This window comes from Cebus imitator, unplaced genomic scaffold (assembly GCF_001604975.1).
Source record: "Cebus imitator isolate Cc_AM_T3 unplaced genomic scaffold, Cebus_imitator-1.0 Scaffold461, whole genome shotgun sequence".
Classification (NCBI taxonomy): domain Eukaryota; kingdom Metazoa; phylum Chordata; class Mammalia; order Primates; family Cebidae; genus Cebus; species Cebus imitator.
This window is the reverse complement of record NW_016107776.1, coordinates 348,964-369,798: the sequence shown is the minus strand read 5'-3', so window position 1 is coordinate 369,798 and position 20,835 is coordinate 348,964. Positions and strand designations below refer to the sequence as shown.

General features: G+C 61.1%; 1 protein-coding gene across 6 annotated transcripts in view; it reads right to left on the bottom strand.

Annotated features, from left to right (window-relative positions):
- ARVCF (ARVCF delta catenin family member) overlaps positions 1–20,835 on the bottom strand; it is a 55,596-nt gene that overhangs the window by 3,575 nt on the left and 31,186 nt on the right. For 2 of the 6 annotated variants that reach the window (XM_017512054.2, XM_017512056.2), the window contains exons 3-13: positions 16,982–17,209; positions 8,320–8,478; positions 7,599–8,125; positions 6,134–6,633; positions 5,312–5,495; positions 4,381–4,498; positions 3,834–4,005; positions 3,132–3,149; positions 2,144–2,215; positions 559–686; positions 86–236 (exon numbers count right to left, since the gene is read on the bottom strand). In XM_017512054.2, coding sequence (XP_017367543.1) covers positions 86–236; positions 559–686; positions 2,144–2,215; positions 3,132–3,149; positions 3,834–4,005; positions 4,381–4,498; positions 5,312–5,495; positions 6,134–6,633; positions 7,599–8,125; positions 8,320–8,478; positions 16,982–17,191 — 2,239 coding nt within the window. In that variant the 5' untranslated portion in view covers positions 17,192–17,209. Of the gene's footprint in view, positions 1–85; positions 237–558; positions 687–2,143; positions 2,216–3,131; positions 3,150–3,833; positions 4,006–4,380; positions 4,499–5,311; positions 5,496–6,133; positions 6,634–7,598; positions 8,126–8,319; positions 8,479–13,716; positions 13,840–16,981; positions 17,210–20,835 lie in introns of those variants that run through there. The other 4 variants (XM_017512055.2, XM_017512058.2, XM_037732642.1 and 1 more) reach the window with 3 other exon arrangements.

The window sequence follows — 20,835 nt, the reverse complement described above, 5'->3', positions numbered from 1 at the left end:
CCACTCGTCCTCCAACCCCCACTGTGGGACCCGAGAGCTGCAGGCACAGCTCGCTGCTCAGGCGTGGCTTTGCAGGCGTCCTCACCGATGAGGTCTTTGTTGCGCCGATCCAGCGAGAGGTTGCGCAGGGCGATGGCGACCGCGCGTACCACCTTGTCGGTCTCAGACTGCAGCAGTTCCACCAGCACTGGCAGCCCGCGCTCTTTGCGCACTGTGGCGCGGATGTATGTGGCCCACTGCAGCGGCAGGGAGAGAGCTGCTCAGCTATACACGCCAGGCACTCTCCCACCTCCAGACCCTGCCGCTCCCTCCAGATGGATCTTCCGGCTCCCATGCGGACAAAGCCCTGCCCCAACAGCTCCACAGCACCTCCACCGAGGCTTTCCCACCAACCAGGGTGCACACACTGCCTGCAGCCCATGCACCCTGAAACTCTTGGATCTTGGGGTGGTGTGTGGCTCCTCCATTCCCCGCCAGCCCAGGAAGGAGCTGCACCAGTGGGGTATCTGGGATTCCCTTTCTAAGGACTTGCCCTCCCTGCCAAACCTGGCCCCTCACCATCCAGTTGCCGGCACTGAGGTTCTGCAGGGCACCGGCGGCAGCCTCCAGGGTGTTGAAGTTCCGGCTCTCCGTGAGGAGGGAGAGGTAGAGACGTACCACCTCGGGCTGGTACAGCAGCTCAAAGCCTGGGTGCAGGGCAACCGCCACCCATGGTCACCCAGAATCTGCTCTCATCCATCACACCCCTCCCACCTCCCACTTCAGAGCTTCCCAAGGCTGGGTAAGCTGGGGCCAGGGATGGGTGTGGAGGAGTCATGTAATGTTTATTATCAACATAGTCACTCAAGGGGAAAAGTGTTCCCATTTCATAAAGGAGCAAACTGAGGCTGTTGGTTGGATCTGCCTGGTAGCAGTAGCATCCAGGAGGCCTGGGGTGGCGAGGAAGGCCTCAACCAGGAATGCTGTCCTAGCAACAAAACCGCATTTCCCGGTGTGTCCATGAAGCCATGCATCCGGGCCACGCCCCTAGCAACAGGGCTCACCCTCCCTGGCAACAAGACCAGCACTGGCCAGTAACAGAGAGTTGTGTAACCAAGGCCACGCCCCTAACAGGACCTGCTTTCACAGGAAACTGAAGCTGTGCACAGCCATGTCCCTAGCAACAGGCCCCGCCCTCCCCCACTGACAATAGAACCCACCCTCTCTGTAAGTCAACTGATGCAGTGCAACAAGGGCAGCTGCCCTAGCAACAGGAGGCACTCTCCCTAGCAACCACTCTAGGCTCCCCAGCAATGTAGGTCCCATCCTGCTGCTCTGCCCAGTGCTCCAGAAATGAGGGGTCAAGCGCCTTCCAAGCTTGCCTGTCCCCAAATTGGAGCTTCAGCCTGGCTTGGGATACTACTCAGTACTCCTGTCCCCACCCAGCGACGTTTCATCACCCCCTCCCCAGTCCTCATGCCCCATGCTCCCTCTACTCCTGCCCTGCTTGGCTTTCTGTTCCTACACACTCCAAGCACGTTCCCCGCTGGGGTGTCTGCACTAGCCCTGTCTGCCCGGAATGCTTCCCCATAGCCCTGCTGCAGCTAGGCCCTCTACCCTGGTGACATGCAGGCTCTTCCAACTGGCTGGGCCCCACCAGGACAGACATCTCTCTCAGGCCAGATCCCAGCATACAACCCAACAGGCACTGGCCCTGCCCCTGCAACTGTTGGGCATTCTCTGGCCCTGCCCCACTGGCTCAGCCTCTGAACCTGGATGTGAGCATGCCCTCCTGGCTCCCAGCCCCCTCAAATGAACCCAGCTTTGTGGCTAACATAGAAAGCCCTGCCTCCACTGGGGGCGTCCCTCCAAACCTTCCCACCTCTTACACACCGTGAGACGGAGCAAGCACCTGGCCTCTCTGTGCCTCTGTCTCCCCCTGCTTTGCTTGACATGACCCATGGCACTGCCTCCCATTCTAAAACCTGAGCAGGTGTCCCAGTGCTGAATCATTCTCCAGGAAATCCTGCACCTATAGGCCTCAGTTTCCCCATTTGTTTCCTGCGGCCCTCCAGGCCTGCCGGATGGCCCAAAGCTTCACTACCAGGGGAGTCCTGTGCCCAGACATCCCCCAGTGCAGCTGGCTTCGTCTCAGCCCACTCACCTTTGGCAGCCTCAGTTCGCTTGGGCAGGTCCAGCGTGTCAAAATTCCGGTCCATCTCACCATCCTTCTTTCCTGGAAAGGTGGCAGGAGGTGAGGCGGACCCCATAAGGTGCACGGGTGTGTCAGGAGGGGTGGGCACAGTTCCTCCTGCCCAGGCCCCAAAAAGCACCCCCACATCCAGGCCGGGGCACTAAGAGGCCCTAGGAGTAGGGTACTGCTGTCAGAGTCTGGGCACAGTTTAGCCCAGGGGAAGGAGTTGGTGGCAGTGGGGCCGGGGGTGTCCCATCCCTGCCCCTAGGACTCATCTCCCACCTGGCGCTGGGAGCTGTCCCTCCCAGCAGTTCCACTGCAACTGTCAAGTGTGTAGACCGAGGAAGCCAGGAGCCCTGGCTGGATGGCAGGTGGCTATACGCAGAGAAACTGAAGGCTGACCGGGACAAGACTCGCTTGGGTCACACAGTAAGGCAAAGCTGGGGAAACTCCCCCAGTCTGGGGTCAGGACATCGTCCAGGCTCTACTAGTCAGAAGAAACCGACAGCAGCCCACCTAACATCTGTGCAGCCACCTCCGTGACAGTGAGCCCTGTCTCTCAGCCACTCTCCCGGTCTCAGATGATGCTTCTGCCCTTTCGGGAGGCAGCAGAGCAGGGCCAGATGACCTGGGGTGCCTGCCTGCTCACCCTCACGGGACACTTGTATCCTCTGAGCCACATGCTGCCCCATTCTATCAGAGAAACACACTCTGCTCCCAGGTGTCACTAGACAGAAGCACACCGTGGGCCCTGCCCACTCTTGGCTCTGCCCAGGTACGCAAGTCTGAGGTTACAGAGTGAGCCTCTTGGCCTCCCCACCTGCCACTGTCATAAAGATGGCAGCCCAAGTGACGAAGCCAGGGCTGGGGCAGGGCCCTGCGGCTGGAGTGTGCTCCCCTCTTTCCAGGCGCCCACTGCACATGCCAGGCCTGGAGAGCAGGATGAACAGGGACTCACCTTGGTGGAACCACTCCTCTGGGCGGCCGGAGGAAGCAGAGGAGAGAGGAGAGGAGCCTGAGCGGGCAGCACCCGTCACCCCCCATGCCCTCCCAGGGGCCTGAGGTTCCCACTGCACACCCTGGACCAAGCAGGCAGCATGTGGAACTTCATCCCACCACTTCTGGGCACTGAGCATCCACCAGTAAGACAAGAAAGGGGAGGCCTAGGTCAGTGAATGGGCAGGTGGTACACAGGACCCCACAGCTGCTGGGGAGGTCCTGGGAACCTACACCCTGCCAGTGCAGTGGAGGTGTGCAGGGCATCTCTCCTGGGCAAATGGGCTGCCGCACAGGCTAGTGGTAGTCTATAGTTACTCTGAACAGTCAGCAGGCGGCGTCAGCCATGGCTCCTCCCCAACTTGCGGGCCAGTGAAATAAATTCTTCCCAGGAGTGGAGAGAGAGTCTGGGCACTGATGGGACCACCTGGTTCCCACTGTGTCCTCCCTGGGGGTCCCACAGTACAGATGGGGAAGGCTGGAGCTGGGCCCCATCAACCATGTGACTCAGGGCTGTGCAGCGTCCTCAGCTCCCTGCTTCCCTGCCTGCCTGCTGGGGGCTGGCCAGGTGTCCTCTGGCCTCCATGATGGGCTGCTGTGGGTGTACAGAGAACCTTTAGCTAGAGCAGGAGTCGAGAGTGGTACCCCAGTCCACCCCACCCACCTTTGGCCTTCTTGCCACCAAAGCAGCTGGCATCATCCCGCCTTCGGCGCTGGGAGCCTACAGCACTGCCCAGGGGCCCAGGCTCGGCCTCCTGGTACCTGTCGGCCCCGGGCACCTCCTTGTGCACGTGGTAGGACAGATTCCGCATGATGCACACGCAGTTCTCCACCGACTGCAGGGAGAGGTGAGTGGCTGGGGCAGGGCACCCTCGGCACAGGGCCAGCCCTCAGGAAAGACTGGCCACAGCTGGTGTGCGTTAAAGCACCGGGAGCAAAGGGACAGGGAGGCCTCAGTAGGTGGGGGGGGAGGCAAAAGGGTGGTAACTGCCAGGGAGGGTCCACAGGAGGAAGGCCCTGCCTCAGAACCACCTTCCACCTACAACACTGTGCCCACTTCAGTGTGGCCACTGCAAAGCAAGCCACGCCCAGGGCGCCACCCCAGACCCTCAAGCCCATTCTCCTGTGCGGCCCCCAACAGCTCTGGCCTCCCGGGACCTTCGTGGTCATCTCTCCCACCCTTGGCATGAGGCTGTAACTGTCCCGCCCACCTTATTGTCCGTGTCCTTCCGGCCCACCGCTGACTGCAGGGCATGCAGGAGCGCGTCCACCAGCCCTTCACACTCCCGGAGCCGCCGCCGGGCCTCTGCACCATCGGAACTCACATTCCTGTGTGGCCAAGAGCAGGCCAGGTGACCCCTGGCCACCAGAAACTCCCCAGCCCCGCCCTGACCTCAGGGGCTTGTCTTCATCTGCAAAATAGGCCCTGCTGCTGCCCTCTCAGTCTACTGGGAAAGGACCTTGCAGCCTAGAGCTCAGTGAAGGGGGAGAAGCTAACTGCCCCCAGACCTCAGGAGGGGGCCCTGGCAGACAGCTGTCTTGGTTGGGGACAGCTGGGCAGGGGAAGACAGGGCTTCCCTGCCTCCCAGATGACCTGGAAAGGGACAGGCAGACTCAGACCTGAACCTGTGCAAGAGCAATTCTGGGTCCCTCACCACCCCAATGGCAGCTCTGGGCCCCACCTTGCTCCAGGGTCAAGAGCCTGAAGGGTTAAGGGGAAACACCCTGATGGACAAGCAGGACTGTGGGGACTCAGGACACTGTGGGGTTGGCAGAGCCTCCCAGGGGTAGGAGGGGAAAGGCAGAGGTCACAGGTGGCTGGAATGAGCCTCCCAGGTAGATGAACAGGAAGGTCCCATCTTTCCCTCTGGCTGTCCACATGATAGAAAGGTGGGTGGAAGCTGGGCAGGGCTAGGGTACCACAGAGACCCCTCCAGAGGGTGCCCCTGGGGAGATTGGGGCACCACTTGAGGCTAAGAACAGCCCCTCAGGCCCCACTTCTCATCCACAGGGCTTGCGCCACAGCTCTGAAGTTCCAAAGGTCCGGGTGGCTGGCCGCCATCTTCCACGCCATCTGGGACCATGAGGACAGGGGCAGGGCCAGGTGTGCACGTGGGCTTTAGCACTGGGTCTTGTCCACACCTCAGGCAGCCTGACGTGTTCTTGAAGACAGTTGTCCACTCGGCATCCCGTGGCTTGGAGTCCTCATTGGGCTCACGCTCCCACCCTGAGTGGGGCACGATGACCTCGTGGGTCAGCGTCTGCAGGCCATGGTCAATGATGGCCATCTTCAGGGGCTCATAGGACGACAGGTTCCACAATGTGCCTGTGGAGTGCGATCGGCCAAGTCTTGCTGACCATGTGCATCGCGTCCCACCTCCCCAGGTGGCCATGCTCAGGACCTGTCCCACTCTCCTCCTGTCCCAGCTCACACACAACAGAAGTAACAAAAGCCGTGAGTGGTTATAAGGGGCACACAGTACTGGCTTCCAGCCAGGAAGGAGCCCCAAAGGGGATGAGGTGCAGAGGAGGGCGTGGCACAGCTGTTCCTTCCCACCCACTCCCTGCCACATGGCACGAACACTCTCAAGGCCACAGGGCCTCATGGAGACACGGTCAAGTGACCCCACCTGTCCCTAAGGTCCCACAAGGCGCAAGCTCCACCACCGTACTGTTGGGGTGGGAACCAAGGAGGCAGGTCCCAGGGGAGGTTCTGTGGGGTCAGGAGGTGAGGGGCATGCCTGGGGGGCCCAGTGTCAGCCTCCCTGCTATGGTAGAGACTGGGGACCTGTCACAGTGTCTGGACCTGGCGCCTGCCTCCTGGGGCAAGCATCTCAGCAGCTGCACTCCTGCCAACCCGCGTGCTTTCCCAGGCAGTCGCAGGCCAAGTGGCCTCGTTCCTCCCAGGCTGAGCCCTGTACCCTTTGCTTCCCGGGGATGTGGGCACAGCCAGGTCCCACTCACCAGTGACAAGCTCGCGGACCTCGTTGTCACGGGCGGCCCGCAGCAGGCGCACCAGGGCAGGCACACCACCACAATCCCGGATGGCGGCTTTGTTGTCAGTGTCGCGGCCATAGGAGAGATTGCGCAGTGCCCCACAGGCCCGGCGCCGCACCTCGGCCCGCGGGTGGTCCAGCAGCGCCACAAGCAGTGGCAGCCCCCGCAGCTGCCGCACACGCCGCTTGACACCCTCGTTCTCAAAGCACAGGTGCTGCAGGTAGGCAGCCGCATTGGCCTTCACGGGGTCCACGGGGTGCCGCAGCATGGCCAGCACCTCAGGCAGCTCAGGGTCCCGCCAGCGCGGCTCCTTGCGGGCACTATCCACTGAGGGCGAGCGCCGCACCAGCCGATCCAGGCTGCCCAGACTGCCCCGTTCGGGCTGGGCCAGGGGCGCTGTCACCGCTGAGAAGGCAGGCCGCTCATCCAGCAGCTCGCCGCCATCATCTGCAGCATCCTCGTAGGCCCTGCACAGGCGAGTGGGGCACATGGACGTCGTCACAGCAGCCACCAGCCCTGCCTCTGAGCTGCCCTATCACACCTTCTTCAGGACTGCAAACTCAACCCGCAGGGCTGGGCTGGGAGCACAGTATCTCAGCCCGAAGCATGGTGGGGGCATGGAGAGTCACACACCAGCCCAGTGAGAACTGATTTAGAGCCAAATGCCAAGCCCCAGCCAGCGGCTCTCGGTCCCCTGGCAACCCACCCAGGACAGAAAGCTTGCTTACTGCTGTCACCAGGCGGTGTTCCCCGATCCCAAGCAAAACATGTTTCTGTGCAGCATCTGCTATGGCTGCTGGAGAGCCCCACCTCCTGTCCACAAAACCACCCATCTTCCACGAAGCCCATCTCTGCCTGTGCCAGGATGCAGGGGGAGTAAATGACCCTCTCTGCATGAAGCCATCCCAGTAGGACCACCAAGGGGTATTCAGGCCACCAGACCCTTTGGGTACAAGATCTCCTTAGCTCTCAGTAGCCCTGTGGGTTGCTGTCATCAAACCCACGGGCCCGAGGCTAGGAGTGGCCAGATGACTTGGCCAAGGTCACATAGCAAAATCCAGACTCGGGTTGTGGTCATGTCCCTACTCCAGAGAAACAGAAACTGAGGGCAATGGAGACAGAACCAAGGGCTGTGACAGGAAGGGCCCGGGATCTGGGTTCTGGTTATCCAGTGTATGGCTGGAGCAAGGCCAGTGGCCGGCACTCTTCCCAGCTTTTCTCGGGCCCTGGGCCTGCAGGACGGTGCCCAGCCGAACTCCTACCACCCCAGGGCCCACCTTTCTTCTGTCCCTGACAAAACCCAAGGGCAACTCAAACTAACATGCATGACTAACTCAACTGCAGCCACTTGACAAGTGGAGCACCCTGTAGCTGGGGGGTGGAGGGTGGACTTCCCAGAGGAGGCAGCCACTGGGGACACGGTGCAGCTCACCTGGTGTGAAGGCCCCGCCCACACTCAGGCCTCCTCCTCGTGGCTGTGCCATAGTCAGGCTCTAGCTCAGGGCCGCCCTCGTCATCAGCGGCCAGGCTGCGCGTGTCATCCTCCAAGCCATACGGCTCTGCCTGGAAGCGCTCGGGCAGGGAGCGGCCACCTGGTGGCCCAGGCTCAGGACCCACTGGGAAGGCCTCCCGGTGGCCAGGCAGTGTGAAGCAGCCGTCGCCAGGGCCTGGGCCAAGCGGGCCAGCACGTGGGGGCCGCATGCCCAGCCCTCGGGACAGGCTGCCATAGCTAGGGCCGTCCCGGGGATCGGGGCCTTCGGGAAAGCTGCCCCCACTGGTGAGGTAGGCTCGAGAAAGTGTGGCCACTGGGCCACCACCACGCAGCAGGAAATGCCGGTCCAGGGCACCATCGGCAAAAGGGCCTAGTGGGGGGCCACCATCCAGCAGGGGGAGTCCGTCCGGGCCCAGGGGCACCTGGCGTACTGTCCGAGTGGTCACCGTCTTGACAGTCTTGGTGACCTGGTGGATGGACAGGCAGATAGGTGCGGCAGCCCGAGAGCCCTAGAAACTGCCCTGCTGGGGCCTGGCTCTCCTCGATTTCCCACTCGAGCAATGAGAGGCCCCAGGTGGCAAGCTTCCCTGACCACTCTGCAGGCGGGACAGCTGCCGTGGCCTGGCCTGCTCTCCCACCCACCGCCTGGGCCTGGCCATACCTTGGTCTCAGTGCGCCGGGTCGTGCCATCTTCGGATGTGACAACAGACACATGGGAGGTGGGTGTGCCGGGATCCTCCTCCACCGTCACGGTCTCCTCCAGCACGTCAGGCGCCTCTGGCATCGTGGCCAGTGAGGCCTGGCTGCCTGGGCTCTGCTCCTGGGGTGAGGAGGGGCGCTGGTGGGCAGGCCTGCTGCTCAGTTGTCCCTGCAGTGCAGGTCCCCAGGCACAGCAGCTATGCCTCGGCTCATGCTGGCCAGGACACCAGGATGCCTTCCTCCTGGTCCTGAACCCACCCATCCCAGGGCCTGTCTTGGCCCAAGCTGGCAAGGACAGCAATGAGTTCTTGCCCTCTGAACATCGAGGTGCTAAGCCTGCCCTGGCACCCCATCCTGGGGGGACTCTGGGGCTGGCCCCGGTCCTATGCTTCCTCAGGCTGAGTTGGCAGGTAAGGCCACAGACCCTGGGGATGAAGTCTAGAGCCGCCGCCCCCCCCAACCCCCTGCACAAGTTGCAAGGCCCAGCTACCTCAGGTTCCTCCAGGCCCCAGAAGGCACCAGTGAGACCTACCTGCAGGAAGCCTTCCAGATGTCACCCACCACCCCTAGCTGGGACCTCATGGTGTGCTGGGGCCTCTTCCCTCACTTGCCCTCAGAAACCTTGAGTATAGAAGCCTTGTGGAGGCTAAGGTTCCTGCCACCAAGGCCAGCCAGACGCCCTCAAGGGACAGAAATACCCAGCTCCCAGAATACTCCATGCACCTGGAGCACTAATATATCCTTACTCCTTCCAGCCCAGACATTCCTGAGTGTTGCAGAGGCACAGCCTGGCCCTACCTCGGGCCAGTGGCTGGCGCCCCCAGTAACTGAGACTCTGGGCATCGTATCAGAGACCACACAGTCGATTTAAGCCTATGGGTCCCCTTGCCACCATCATGCATGGGGTGATGAGACTGGAATTCTAGGCAAGACAGCTCTGGACTGAGACTCTTTTACCCGCGTGCCTACTGGCTGGACTTGACAGTGGGGAAACTGAGGCTCAGAGAGACTAGGCTGGACCACATCAGAGCCAGGCCCAACCCCTACTGCGCTGAGTGGCCTTGAGGACCTGAGACCCACAGCCTGCCTCGGCCTCTGACTGCACAGGTGCCTGGCCCCAGGGCCACATGGCGCTAACATCCGGGGTTTGGCATCCAGCCAGGATGGGCAAGAGCTGAAATCCAAGCCCTGGTGGGTGGGTGAGGGAGAGCACATTCCCAGGCAGCCAGGGCAGGGTCAGCAGGAGGACAGGCCCCACTCTGTGGCCTAGGCCCCTGGGGCCTGCACAATGGGTCCCTTGCCTGGGCCCCCTGGGGCCTGCACAGACACCAAGCTCTGCCAAGCTCCAGAGGCAGACTCTGTCCATCCTTGGGCCTGGGAGGTAAGCCAGGCAACATGCTCAGGGCTGTCCTCAGGACCTGCTGCAAAGACCTGTGGACTGGAAAGCCTCCTCAGGTCAGGGTCCTCTCCTGGGAGAATACTTGACCCCCGAATGTATGCAGCGCAGGTGTCCAGGAAGGGGCCTGCACCAACACATTAGGACAGGTGTATCCCTCAGGTTCAGTGACAGAGGAAAGAGGTGGCCACAGGAGGCACCTGCCCCTCTCCCATGGGCAGGACCTTGGAGGATGATAGGTAACTACAGATGGGGAAACTGAGGCCTGGCAGGTGGAGAGGATTTACCTAGAACTTCACAGCGCAAATGGGATTTCAGGCACCCCCAGAGAAGGCAATCTGGCAAGGAAGCCTTTGGGCCTCATCTCACCCTCAGTCTTGAGATGTAGGTGGAATGCCTGCTGGCGACCTGGCTAGGAAAAGGGAACCTCTGTTCCCTGGGAAAAAGAAATAGATTGAGGCCGGGCGCGGTGGCTCAAGCCTGTAATCCCAGCACTTTGGGAGGCCGAGGCGGGTGGATCACGAGGTCAAGAGATCGAGACCATCCTGGTCAACATGGTGAAACCCCATCTCTACTAAAACTACGAAAAATTAGCTGGGCATGGTGGCACGTGCCTGTAATCCCAGCTACTCAGGAGGCTAAGGCAGGAGAATTGCCTGAACCCAGGAGGCGGAGGTAGCAGTGAGCCGAGATCGCGCCATTGCACTCCAGCCTGGGTAACAAGAGCGAAACTCCGTCTCAAAAAAAAAAAAAAGAAATAGATTGAGACCCAGAGTGAGGACAACTGGCACGCTGCCAGGCAAGGCAGGCTGGGCTCTTTCCAAAGGCACTGGGGAGCTGGGACTGCTCTGGAGCAGAAGGCTTGTGTGGCCCATCACTACCGGGGCTGGGCTGCCCCGTCCATATCTGGGAAATGTGTGTCAGGCCCTGAGCTTTCTCTGCTGGGCCCTGTGGGGACTCGTCAGAGTTTTAGCAGGGGGCCAGGCACTGAGGGGCTGCAGCTCTGACCATGGGGTGAGGGGGGTATGAAGCAAGACTGAGGGAACGTTACACAGGACATTCTGTCAGAGTGGTACAGCCCCTCATATATGCATATATTTACATATATTAAAGACTGAGACAGGAGCCCCCTACTCCCTAGCTAGGCGCAGGGGGAAGGAGGAGAAGAAGGGAGGACATCTCAGGACCTCGATGCCACTTTGTGGCCCAGCTTATCCCTCCCACCAAGGTTATGGTAAGGGTCTGACAGTACAGAGCTGGGGTGATCTAGGAAAGCCAGGCCCGCCCCCCCCCAGCAAGAGCTGGCAACCCATCGGGATCACCTGCCAGTCTCATCCCAGCAGCACGACAGCAGGATCCCAAGGCCCCAAGAGTCCCTGATGGCAAATGACCTCAGGGAGCTAAAAACGAGCAATGACTTCACCCTGGTGGCGGGAGCATGAGTCAGCCAGTGATCACAGGAAAGCCCGGCCCCCGAGACACATGGCTGGGCACACACACATGCATGTACATGACCCCTCCGACAGAGACACATGCATGTACACACGTGTGAGTACCCAGCCCCGCAGAGGCCGAGCACATCAACCTGCGTGCTCTAACAGCACCCCACGGGCATGGTGCCCACTGTTCCCAGAGGCACACTCGTGAGCACACATCCTCCCATCCTCCACCTGTGGGTCCAGACCTTTATCCACACAGGGCCTCACAAACTCTCAACACACAGGGACAGGGGCCACCAACTCCGCCGATCGCCTCCCCAGCATCCACTCTGGGAGTCTCAGAGCTGGCTGGCAGATGGGGAAACTGAGGTGTAGAGCGGATAGGCCCATACCTATCTGGTGGCTCAAGTCTCTGTAACATCTTTAGGGTGGGGCTGTGGAATGGGTGGGCTGACTCTCAACAGAGGAGCTGGCTGCAGTCCCTGGATCCCTGTCTGGCCCCGGCGCCATGTCTGACATGCACCTGCCCGGGCTGGCCCACGCTCAGGGTCCCTGACCCCGCAGCCCCACACAGCCTCTGCCTCAGACTCTGGGCTGTTCCCGTCTGCACCCTGGACGCCCCACACCAACCCCACAGGCTGCATCCTATCAGTCATCTCTCATACTCCCTAACCAGCTGGGGCCCCATCCTTGTCCCTCTTGTACCCTGCCCAGCCTCCCAGCACTCATCCCTCCCTTGGCTCTTCGATCTCTGGTGCACCAGGTCTGGGGCTGCCAGGACTAGCCCGAAAACAGCCTGGGGTTTCCCATGAGCTCCCTTGGACTTGTGGGAGGGGCCAGAGTGACCAGGAAGGTAGACCTCCTACCCCTGCTCACAAGAGGGTCCTGGGAGCACAGGGCTGAGCCAAGTATAGGGGCTCTATACCCCATCACGAACCTGGAGCTCAGCTTCTTCACAAGGACGTGGGAAGGACATAAGGGGCTGGGGCCGTGGGACATGCTGGGTAGCACCAGTCACACCTTTGTGGCAAAATGCAAGGAACGCAGGGAGCAGAAAAGCAAAATCAGACCAAAACACAGAGGGGCTGCTGGGGGTCAGGGGGCTGGGTCCGGGTCCCATAGCACTTATCCACCAGAACCCAGACTTCACAGATGCAAAACCACAGTCTGTGTCCTGAAGAACAGACTGCAGGGGCAGGCACCTCCCCTGTCCAAGGCCTGGCTAGCACACACAGGGAATGAGTTAAGGTGAGACTGCATACCTGGATCCCACACCTGCGGGCCAGGCTCCCAGAGGGCACCAGGTGGCTGCTGCCAGATGGATGAATGAATGACGCTTCTCCATCCCCAGCATGGCCCTCCCAGGTAGAGTCCAGAACAAGCCAGGCTGGCATCTCCCACCAGGTAGGAAGCCCTTGGCCACCACAAAACGCCCTCTCCCTTGGTGCCACAGCCTCTGACCAGTCTCCAGGACCTGGAGCTCGCCCCTCCACACAGTAATGCACCTGCCAGGGCGTGGTCCCAGGCAGCGCAACCAAAAAGCCAAGCTGGGGGAGCAAACTTGGGGTTGGAGAGCAGGGCTGGCTGTCATCCACCTCAGCTTCCCCAAGCTCAGCTCAGGGTCACAAGACACACTGTGACCATGAATTTCCCAAAAACTGGTCCCTCCATCTCTGAAAGCCAGACCCTGGGGGCCACACCAGGGCTGTACGACAGGCAGGGGCCTGGTTGCCCAGGTAGGTAGGTGTGTGGGAAACCTGCCTCCTACCACAGATGATCCTGGCTGGTCTTTTCTCTGCTCAGCCTCAGTTTCCCTGCCTGTTACCAAACCCACACTGCTCTGAGCAGGGGGCAGATTGCCTACGCCTCCCCCTCACCTCAATGCTGAGAGGGGGAGGACCCCGGTTTTCCCTGGAGATCCCCTCCAGCATCAATAGGTGGGCAGGGCCTGTCTCCACCCCTCCCATCACGTGCGCCTCGGAGGCAGAGAGAACTTCCATTAAAGCTCCGGAAGCTCCTTTGCAGGTCCTGGGAGTCAGAGCCCGAGTAGGGGGTGTGGAGGGAAGAGGAGGAAGCCCCTCAGGGACCAGAAGGCCTACCTGGGCTTCCTTCTCCAGACTCAGCCTCCCTCCTGCACAGACAGAAGCTGCTCAGGAAGGCCCTGGCCCCCCACCCGGGTCCCCAGGCACCTGTCCTGGGCGCTAGCCGAGAAGCGCCCACCAGCTCCCGGCCAGCTCCAAGCGGAGAGTCAAACTGCCAGGGGTCCCGGCCCCCAGCCCCTGGAGATAGCCTCCAGAGACTCCGCAGCCCCTCCCGCACACCCGGGGACACCGCGCTCACACCACCACCCGCCCGGCCCCGGCCCCAGCCCCAGCCTGACGCAGCCCAGCCAGGAGCGCCAGACAATAGCCGCCTCGGGCCGGCGGCTCCGCGGAACAAAAGCGGGTCTTGCCGGGCAGGCCGGCGCCCCGCCCTCCGCCTCTGACCCCGGGTCAGGGTCTCCCCAAGCCAACTTCCCTCCAACCTGTCTGAGTTCGGCCGGCATCGGGCCGGAGCTCTGGGGGCGCTGGCCAGCAGCGGGGGGCGGCGGCGGCGGCTGGACCGGGCTCGGCTCGGCTCCGGCGCCTCGGCCGCTCGGGCTCAGGCTCGGCGGACTCGCTCCCTGCGGGGGCGGATCTGGCGGCGGTCGCGGCGAGCAGCCAATCGGGCGGGGCCGCGCCCAGGTGGGGCGTGGCAGGGCAGGGGAGGGCGTGGCGGGCGGGCGGGGTGAGGTCCCGCCCCCCAGAGGGCCAGGGCGGGGCCCTGCAGCCCCCTGTCGCCCCCTGTCCCTCCGACCCCCGTGCCCCCGCCCGCGGGCCTGGGTTTCTGATCCCTCCCCCTCCCTGCGGCAGGGTTGTCATTTTCCCGCCGAATGACTTTGGCCAAGTCCTTCCCAGTCCTCGGTTTGTGAGCACACTTTACTCCGCCTGCAGAGGGGGAAACAGTTCTGGCAGGGGGTGCCAGTTCCTGCAGCTGCAATGGACAGAGTGCAGGAACTCCCTCACAGGCACAAACCTGGCTGACTCAGTTTCACCTGCCATGAAATGGGGGCCGATGGGACAGTGGTCACAGCGCTGCAAGATCCCCCCAGTCTCTCAGATCCCTCCTCACGCTCCTGCCCAGCCACCACTTGGAACGGGCCTGCGAGGAACTGTCCCCACAGAGCTCAGAGGGGACCTGGAAAAGGGCCCTGCAGGGGACCCCTACTTTGTGTCTTGGGTTCTCCCCATCGAGGCACAGAAGCCCCGAGTGCACCCCCATCCCTCCCCCAGGTGGGCCTCAATGTGGGCCACACCCTAGGGAATCTGGGCCTGCTGCTGTGAAAACACAGGAGGAGAGGGGTGGGGCTGGGGCTATCTTCGCTTCAAACTGCACAAAGTCCAAGCCAATGGCTCCAGTATCACAAACAGGGAGACAGGTTCTGAGATGAAATGGGCTGGTACCAGCCCAGGGAGGCTCAGTGGGTCTGGCAAGAGAAGGGGCTTGGACCCAGGTCTCCCACGGGATTCTCCGCAGACCACTCCCTGCTGCCCTGAGTGCTGTACGGAAGCCAATCGGTTAGCAAGCTCAAGATTCTAGGTGCTCACCATGTGCCCTTCAGAGCATCAGTTCCCCCACCTGCAGAGGGGTGAGCTACCCTACCACTGGCCAAACTCGAACCCCTGCATCTTCCATCTAGGGCAGGCCTGCCTGGAGCCCCCGTAGCAGAGCCCAGAGGACCAGACACTGCACCAGAAACATGTCCACATCTTATCTTTAAGCTGGCTCCATCTCAACTGCACCAGCTGTTGGTACCCCGGCCACCTACCTACCTCAGATGAGCCCAAGGGAAGTTCCCTGATGGCACCCCACCCCACTGGGTGGACATCAGCCCTGCTTTAGCTGGCTGTCTAGAGGAGGGGCCCCTTCCTGCTGGAGGATGAAGGGCAGTAGACAGGACCAGGCAGCAGCACTCCCCCTGGCCTGGCTTCCCAGCTTCAGCCCCCAGCTACCTGTCTTGCCATTGCCCTGGCTTAAGCAGAGGCTCTGACCCTGTGGCTCAGCAAGTAAATCACTAGGCACATCCTACCAAGATCAGTCTGGGAAGCCTGGCCAGCCCAATGTGGCCCTGCCTCCCCTAGTGTTCCCCATCAGCCCAGACAGTTGAGCTGCAGCCCTGGTAACACATGCTCTCTTCAATCCCAGCCTGAGAAAATCAAGGGCAGGGGTGGAAGGTGGGGCATTCAGGGGCAGGGGTGGTAGGTAGAGGGGCAGTAGCAAGAGGTCTTGAAGTCTTTTGCCTGAGGAGGTCAGGGTAGCTCCAGGCTGTGGGAACATCTTCCCGCCAGGGCATCAACCCTCCGGGGTGCTTCGGGTCCTCCCATGCTGCCTGTCTGAGGGCTGTTCCGGTCTGGGAGGCCTGGACTGAGCACACTGGCGCCTGAGAGGCAGCCTCTGGGTCACTGGCTTCCACTGTCCCCATGTGGCCCGGCTGGGCCCAGCGTTCTGCTTCCCCAAACTTGAAGACTCAGGGAGTAGTCACCAACCCCAGGTCCCTTGGCCTAACAAGGGATGCTGGTTCTGAGCCCCATGTGCCCAGCCAGGTGAGAAGAGCCCATGGGGCTGCCTCCACAGAGACCAGCATTTGCTCTCTTTCTCTCTAGACGAGAAGGGCCAGGCTGCCCCAAGGCCCGGGCATGTGTGTGCCAGATGCAAGTCCCTAGAGTCAGAGCTCAGCAGGACCAAAGAAAGGCAGGTGGGAGTGCAGGTGCTGGGAGTGAGCTGCGGGGAGGTCTGGCTGCCGGGTTTAGTGGGGCAGGAAGCTGAGCCAGGGAGACAGGACTCTGCTAGGAGAGCCCTCTAGGGTCACTATGTGAAGAGCCCAGAGGCCACAGCAGGAGGCAACTGCCCCAGCTTCTAAGCTGGGTGGTGAGGAGGGGCCCCTTTTCCTGTGGCTGCTGGGGCAGCTCCGCCCTGACTCCCCACTGCACTAGGCCTCAGTCAGTAACAGGAACCATGACAATCACACCACATCCCAGGTCTCCTTGCATGACCTTGTTCCGGCCTCCCCACCCCAAGCCAGTGGCTCTTGCTGTTCCATCTACAGGTTAGAGCACCGGGGGGCTGAGAGTGGGGTGTCCTGATGGTCTAACTGCTCACTGAGCACCCCAACTTTAGAGTTCTTAGGGCCTGGCCATGAAACACAGATGGCTCTATACCCCCTGGGGCTGAGCAGGGGCCTGAGCCTAGTCTGAGGATAATGGCCAGCAGAGAAAAGAAGGCTCCCATGTCAGCCTCCAAGCTTCAGGCAGAGCTCTGGGCCTTGCTCCAGCCTCCTCCTGGGGCTGACCCACCAGTGCATACAATGAACACTGTGGCAGGGTTAGGCATGGTGCAGGCAAACCCGTCTGTGTCTCTAGGCAGACCAAGGAGCTGCCCAGAATAGACCCCCCCATCCAGCTGCCTGGGCCTGAAGGCTCAGTGGAGGGTGCTGTTCTGAGTGTCGGGCTGTGTCCTGTCTACTCTTCACATGATGCTTAGCATACCCAAGTGGGACTTCCAGCCCACCATGGGATCCCATTTTCATTTCCTCCCCAAGGGCCCTAGCAAATCTTGCAATAAGCGACTGCATGCTGGTTTGTGGTCCACCAGGACCCCCTGATTGTTTCCCCTCTTGGCAATTTTCACCCTTCCCAAGTCACTGGGCTATTACCTGGAGGACCAGCTGCCACTTGGCAGTTTTCACCCTTCCCAAGTCACTGGGCTGTTACCTGGAGGACCAGCTGTTGCCAGGCCATTGGCAGGGGCTGCCCACCGCCCAAGCCACCACTGACCATGCCAGGCTGCTGGGCACGCTCCAGCTGCAGGGCAACATGGCGCCGTTCCTGCTCCAGCGCCCGTGTCAGCCTCTCGAAGCGGGCCTCCTGCTCCTTCACCGAGGCCAGGATGCTGGCGGCCGAGTGCACATTGCAGTCCTCCATGACCAGGGCGCCCGCCAGCTGCAGGCAAAGCAAAGCAAGCTCAGTGGGGTGGGGCAGCAGCCTGACAAGGCCATCATGGGCCCCTGCCCACCCCACTCACAGACCATACAACTCACTCCCAGACCAGAGCATCCAGCCCTCTAGAGGGAAGCACATTGACTAAATTCTAAATTAAAAGCCATTAATCTGAGGCTGGCCGGAAGCAGCCAGCTCACTCCCCATGGGTCATGGGACTCTGACCTGGCTCCTCTGCTTCCTGCCAGGCCTAGCAGAACCATGGACCGTGGGAGGCTTGGAGCCCCACTGAGAAGGGCAGGGAGAGCTGGTATGGTGAGAGCTCCTTCCTCCCAGGCCCTCTGCTGCCCACAGTACAGGCCACCTCACCCTTTATTTCACAGGGCCACACCACTCCCATCTCACAGAGGCAGATGCCAGGGCCCAGAAAGGGTGGGGGACCATTTGCAGCCACACAGCTGGTATGGCAGGCCAGTGTGCCCAGGAAGCAGGGCGTGAGAAGCTGCAGGTGCCCAGGACCCCAAGGCAGGCACAGGGTGACCACAGCCTCCGAGCTACCAGCAACACTGGTCTGCAGACCGCCAGTCCAGCCTCCACTCACAGCCACGCCAGCCAGGAACAAGGGTGGTGCCTGCCACACATGACAGAGTAAAAGCTGAGGACAAGCCTGGCTGAGGTTCTGGCTGGGGCTACACGAAGTTAGAGACCCTAAGCCTGGAAGTGGCTGTGTGTGTGACGCCTTATGCAGAAGAGGGCAGGAGCCCAGGTGTCTGAGGCCAGGCACAGGGTGGGATCAGGTCTGCCTGGCCCAGTCAAACATTGCCCCTCAAGGCCTCAGGGCCCTAGGAGCAGGTGGGGGCTGCAGGGGCTTGGCAGCTGCAGCGACAAACCAGTGCTTTCCCTCCCAGCTTGCTCCCTGGCTGCCCAGCCTGTTTGTTTTTCATGGGTAAAAAGAAGCAGGACAAGTATGCAGAGCTCAGATCCAGGCTCAAGGCAGTGGGCAGGGCATGGTCACGAGGCCACAGTGCCCGGAGCACAGTGAGCATGGCCCGGTGCCCAGGGCTGCTCAGGCATCCCCCCGGCAGATCCCACCAGCCCACTGAGGCTGGCTCCGCTGCATCCCTTGCCCCTGCACCAATATAGGGCCCTGCATGGGGAGGACACGCACTGCAGGTGACATCCTCAGAGCATCAGCACCGCTGCTCACTGATCTGGATGGAGCCAGCTGCAAGGACAGAAACCCCAAGAAGAGCAGCACTGGGCTCAGCTGTGCCAGTGCCGGCTGGGCCAGCGACACAGTGCAGGGACATGGGTGAACCTCATAGGTGAAGAGACACTGTGGAGCCCAGAGCCACCAACAAGCTGGGGAAATAGGCCCAGCGAGGGTGAGAGACCAGTGCAGGCCCCCAAAGCTGCTCTCCATTTCCCCAGCACCTGTCCCACAAATGAAAACTGTCAACACGACCTTTCAAGGACGCCAGCATGAGTGGAGGAGCTGTTTTAAGCCAGCCACAGAATGGAAGAATGCGGGGAGAGCTGGGGGATGCCACCTGGGACTGAGGTGCAAACTGGACCCTCCAGCCACCAAAACAGCACCGCACGCCCAGAGCATGGCCGCACAGCTCTCGTCTACACACCTGATGCTGTCCACCCCTGGGCCCCGGACCCACTGACACAGGGGGGCCTTGTGCATGTATGGACTGAACCTTACTGGGAATGGAAGGGCCTTCTTCCTGGGAGGGATGGGGTGGGGGGCAGGGGCCATGTCGCTCAGCCCTCAGCCCAGTCTTGGCTGCAGCACAGCCCATCTCAGCCAAACCTTGGAATCAAGGGGCAGAAGGGAATGGGACACTGCCCTGGATGGCAACAACTGGGACCACAGGGTACTGTTGGCCTCGTGGACCTGGGGTGGTTCACTTCCCTCCCTGTGCAGAGACGTGGACCCTCACATGCACCACACAGCCTATCCCCCATCTAGCAGGACTAGGCCTGGACTGCAGACCCTGTGGACAGCTTCCCTGACCTAAGCCCCTCCAACACGCCCTGGCTCTGGGGTCTAAAGACGCCCACCCTAAAGGAGGCCCACTGGCTCTCGCTGGGGGCTCAGAACTCCAAGGCCACAGTGGGAAGGTGGCCAAACTCCACACTGACCTCATGGCCCGGCTTGGCTCGATTGGGGAAAAATGACCATATGTCTCCCTAGAGACATCTGGAAACACTGGCCAGTGTTGGGGGAGACAGTCTAGCAGCCACCCCCAGGAGAGCAGAGGCCTCGGTGCTGGGCCTGCGCCATCTTCCCCAGCTGTAGGGTGCGCCCTGCATTTGCCCTGGGGGGTGTCCTGAGCTCACAGGTCATGGCCTTGGCATCTCAGTTGCCTTGAGGGCAGCCCAGGATACGCTCCAGGCAGAGCACGGAAGGCCCAGGCCCACTCCCCTGACATGGTGGCCTCTGGCCTATGACAGGAAACCTTATGGATGCAGGGGGTCCTGGCCCAGAACCATAGAGGGCAGGTTTTCAGATAACTCAAAATGCCATTTTTATATTAAAACAAGAAATATGTGATGTCAAGGAAGGCAAAATGTGCATGGATTCTTAAAATCTATGGGGCCTGAGTGGATGCTGAGCAGGGTGGGCATCGGACTTGCTTTTGCTAGAGCCCAGGAGGGCGGCAAGGGCAGGCCAGGAAGGGGGGGCGCTGCAGGGACCCTGGCTGTCCTCTCCGGCCAACGCCACCTTGGCCACTCCTCACCTGGGAAGGGCCCAACGTTGCCTGTCAGGTGGACCTCTCATGACCCCCCAACCCAAAACAAAGCAACCAGCTTCATGCTCAACTCAGAGTAGGCCACTTCTTGTCAAACACGGTGGCCTCAGGAGCTTACTTAGAAGCAAGGCAGGAATGACACTGTGCAGCCCACGAGTGACTTCAGGACCATGTGGACAACACCACGTTCCAACCGGAAGACATCAGGAGCTGGGAGGGGCTGGAAAGGTCTGGGCTACACCGAAAAGTAAACTGCAAAACAAAAGTGACGACCCAGCCCCAGCAACAATGAACACTGGCCACACACCCATTGGGGTCCAGGACCAGGACAAGAGCCTCCCGGTGCTCTCACAGGATGAACCACTGGGCAAGCAGGTGGCCCAAGGGGAGAAGCATGGCAGAAGAAGGGGGTGGCCCAAGGCACACAGCCCATGGGAGACTAGAGGGAGGGCAGGCAAAGGAGAGATGGGGAAAGATGGCCAGGCAGATGGATTCAGGGATGAATGGGGGATGGATGAATGAATGAAGGGGTGGCTGGGGCAGTGGTGGAGGATGGACAGAGGGATGGACAGATGGCTGCATGCGTGGTGGGGGAGGGACAGAGATGAATGAATAAATGGGGGATAATGGGGGATGCACAGATCGATGCATGGATCCATCGGGGGGATGGTGGAAGATGAACATATAGATGAGTGAATGGATGGGTGGGTGGGGGATGGTGGGAGATAGACATATAGATGAATGGGTAGATGGGTGAGTGAAGGGATAGTGGAGGATAAACATACAAATGAATGGATGGATGGGTGAGTGAAGGGATAGTGGAGGATAAACACATAGATGAATGGATGGATGGGTGAGTGAAGGGAT